This window comes from Volvox carteri, assembly GCF_000143455.1.
Source record: "Volvox carteri f. nagariensis unplaced genomic scaffold VOLCAscaffold_5, whole genome shotgun sequence".
Lineage (NCBI taxonomy): Eukaryota > Viridiplantae > Chlorophyta > Chlorophyceae > Chlamydomonadales > Volvocaceae > Volvox > Volvox carteri.
In genome coordinates, this window is record NW_003307548.1 from 2,348,767 (window position 1) to 2,352,209 (window position 3,443).

At 62.0% G+C, this 3,443-nt stretch overlaps 1 protein-coding gene across 1 annotated transcript in view; it reads right to left on the bottom strand.

Moving 5' to 3' along the window:
• The window catches only part of VOLCADRAFT_87518 (uncharacterized protein), a gene marked incomplete at both ends in the record, with an annotated part of 12,734 nt that overhangs the window by 4,080 nt on the left and 5,211 nt on the right, over positions 1 to 3,443 (bottom strand). The window contains 3 exons of the mRNA XM_002947244.1: positions 160 to 218; positions 499 to 1,251; positions 1,308 to 2,250. Of these exons, the coding sequence (XP_002947290.1) occupies positions 160 to 218; positions 499 to 1,251; positions 1,308 to 2,250 (1,755 nt within the window). The remainder of the gene's footprint in view (positions 1 to 159; positions 219 to 498; positions 1,252 to 1,307; positions 2,251 to 3,443) is intronic.

Genomic DNA, 3,443 nt, shown 5'->3' on the forward strand with positions numbered 1-3,443 from the left:
ATCCGTCCCGTACATCGCCGCTCGCTGTAACGCCTTCCGCCGCAGCGTCTGTCGGCGGTGATAGCTCCCCCCGCCGCCGCCGCCGNCCGACAAGGCGGGCGGGTGTTGGGCCCTGGCGGCGCCGTGAGGACTTGGATGGCAGCTTGGAAGCGACCTCACGGTTTGTGAGAAGGCGGAGAGGGTGGAGACGGCCGCACCCGACCACATGCTGAAGGGAGCTGCGGGGGAGGGAGAGGGAGGGGGGAAAGACGAGCAAAGGAAGGGTGTTATGGAGGGGCGGCAGCGGGTAAACAGGCATGCCGTACAGTACGGAAATGTGCAATGCTATATCAGGATACACCAAAATAAAATATGAATCATTTTACAAAAAAATAAAGAATATTAAAAATAGTACGTATAATAATACATTAACAGTATATATATAAAGTATGTCACTCGCGTCTGGGGGGCAGTGATCCCCCAACCCCCACCTCATCCAACTGGGCTACGGGGAGCTACCGCCGGTGCGGACGGCGGCCCGACGACTGAAGTCGTCGCGTGACGGCGACCCGCGGAACGGAGAAGCAGAGCGTGGCGGCGGCGGCGGCGGCGACGGCGACGGCGACGGCGGCGTCTGCTGCCGCTGCTCCGCCGCCGGCATCCTTGGCTCATAGGCAGCGGCGGTAGAAGCCGTATGGCTTGGTGAGCCCCGCAGCCCTTTCATACCCGATCGGAGCTCAACGGCCATGTGCGCTACTGCCGCCGACGCTTCCGCCGCCACAGCCGCTTCGGCATTTCCTGGCTCACTGACCCCTGGGTCACCTGGCGTGGAACTCCAGGAGAGAGACGACCCAAATTGGGGAACCGTGACATTGGCGGCGGCTCCGCTGCCACCGCTGCCGCCGCTGCCGCCACCGCCGCTGCTGCCGGATCGCGTCTGTTGCGGCGTCGTCTTATGCCGCTGCTGCTGAGACGCCAGCGGCGGCGGCGGTGGTGGCGGCGCGTCGCCTGCCTCCTCTCCCTCTCCCTCTCCATCTTCCTCCACGACAGGGCATACCAGCCGGCCTCGCATACTGCTAACGCCGGAGCCGTACGTTCCCAACATCGAGTACGGCATAGGGATTTCCGACACTGGCGGCAGCTTGGACATCTCCGCCGAGTCGCCACTGCCGCCAAGGACGATCATGCCGCTGGCGAAAGCCCCCTCACTCAAGCTGCCGCCGCTGGCCAAGCCGCCGCCGCCGCTGCCGCTGCCGTAACAACCGAAATCCCCTCTGGGCCGCATGGGTGACGGCAACCGGGCTGACATTGATCCACGTGGGACGTACGGCGACGCAACGCCGTCGCCGCTGATGCGACCCGCGCTTCCCGTGATGACGGTTGACAACACGCGAGCGCCGGAGTTGCCGCCGCCGCTGCCGCCAGCACTGCCGCCGCGTGCATCTGCGCCCTAAGGGTCGCTGGTGCCGTCTGCGCGGGGCGGCTGCTGCGATCAGGTGCCGTACAAAGCCCCATGGCTGCCGCCTTGGTGCCGTACTTCTCCCGGAACTTGTTACCTTTGCCAGCGCCGCCCAACGACCTGCCCGACTGGTTGCCGCTGCGGAACGCACTGGCGGGTGTTGTGGGAGCCGTGGCGGCGGCTGAGGCAGTGGTGGCGGCGGCGGCGGCGGCGGCGGCGGCGGGAGCTTCAGCACTCGGCTCCACTTCCTCTTCGGCGCCGCCACTGCCTCCGTCGTCTTCATCATCTCCGTCGCCTCTGTCGCCGCCGCCAAGGGTAATGCCCTTCTCCGAGCCTTCATCATCTCCGCCGCCTCGCGCCTCCGCTGCCGCTGCGGCCTCCGTGCCCAGATCCTGGCGGAGGCGGAGTCGAAGCCCAGGAGACAGAGACACCCTCTCTGGCTCGGGTTCCCGGACATCACGGCATCCCGCTCCGATACCATCCTTTCCATCACGCAGCACGCCACGCACGTCATTGAGGCGGCTGTCGCCACCACCCTGTAGCGCCCAAGTAGCGCGATCAGCGGCGGAAGGCGCCGCCGCCGTGGCTGCACGGGCGCCGCCGTACAGTGAGGACGTGCCGTCGCCGCCAGCTGTGAGCCTTTTCGGCGACTTGGCGACTTCTCCAGCGACGGCAACAGCAGCGGTGTCGTACGACTGCCGGATACACCAGGCCGCCCTCCTCCCCCTCCTGGGGCAGCAGGTTCGACCTGTGATAGCGGTGCCTGCTGCTGCTGCTGCGGCGGCGATCAGCGGCGGCATCAGCATCCAGGGCTGTGACACCGTTCCATCCGTTAGTCGTTGGAATTGGCATATTTAACCGTTTTATCTGTTCTTATGCAGGGTCTCCACTTCCTCAGGCTTTCTGTTTGAAAGCTGCACGAGTGCGCGGCCTCAGCTCTAACGAGGCTGCGACGTACGTGAGGCGCCTTAGCACAGTATTGTGCACGGTAAGTCTGGGCCGCAAGCTTGGGGGGTAAACTGCCGTTCGCGCCCAAATCCATCCGTTAGTCGTTGGAATTGGCATATTTAACCGTTTTATCTGTTCTTATGCAGGGTCTCCACTTCCGCAGGCTTTCTGTTTGAAAGCTGCACGAGTGCGCGGCCTCAGGTCTAACGAGGCTGCGACGTACGTGAGGCGCCTTAGCACGGTATTGTGCACGGTAAGTCTGGGCCGCAAGCTTGGGGGGTAAACTGCCGTTCGCGCTCAAATCCATCCGTTAGTCGTTGGAATTGGCATATTTAACCGTTTTATCTGTTCTTATGCAGGGTCTCCACTTCCGCAGGCTTTCTGTTTGAAAGCTGCACGAGTGCGCGGCCTCAGCTCTAACGAGGCTGCGACGTACGTGAGGCGCCTTAGCACAGTGTTGTGCACGGTAAGTCTGGGCCGCAAGCTTGGGGGGTAAACTGCCGTTCGCGCCCAAATCCATCCGTTAGTCGTTGGAATTGGCATATTTAACCGTTTTATCTGTTCTTATGCAGGGTCTCCACTTCCTCAGGCTTTCTGTTTGAAAGCTGCACGAGTGCGCGGCCTCAGCTCTAACGAGGCTGCGACGTACGTGAGGCGCCTTAGCACAGTGTTGTGCACGGTAAGTCTGGGCCGCAAGCTTGGGGGGTAAACTGCCGTTCGCGCCCAAATCCATCCGTTAGTCGTTGGAATTGGCATATTTAACCGTTTTATCTGTTCTTATGCAGGGTCTCCACTTCCGCAGGCTTTCTGTTTGAAAGCTGCACGAGTGCGCGGCCTCAGCTCTAACGAGGCTGCGACGTACGTGAGGCGCCTTAGCACAGTATTGTGCACGGTAAGTCTGGGCCGCAAGCTTGGGGGGTAAACTGCCGTTCGCGCCCAAATCCATCCGTTAGTCGTTGGAATTGGCATATTTAACCGTTTCGTCTGTTCTTATGCAGGGTCTCCACTTCCGCAGGCTTTCTGTTTGAAAGCTGCACGAGTGCGCGGCCTCAGCTCT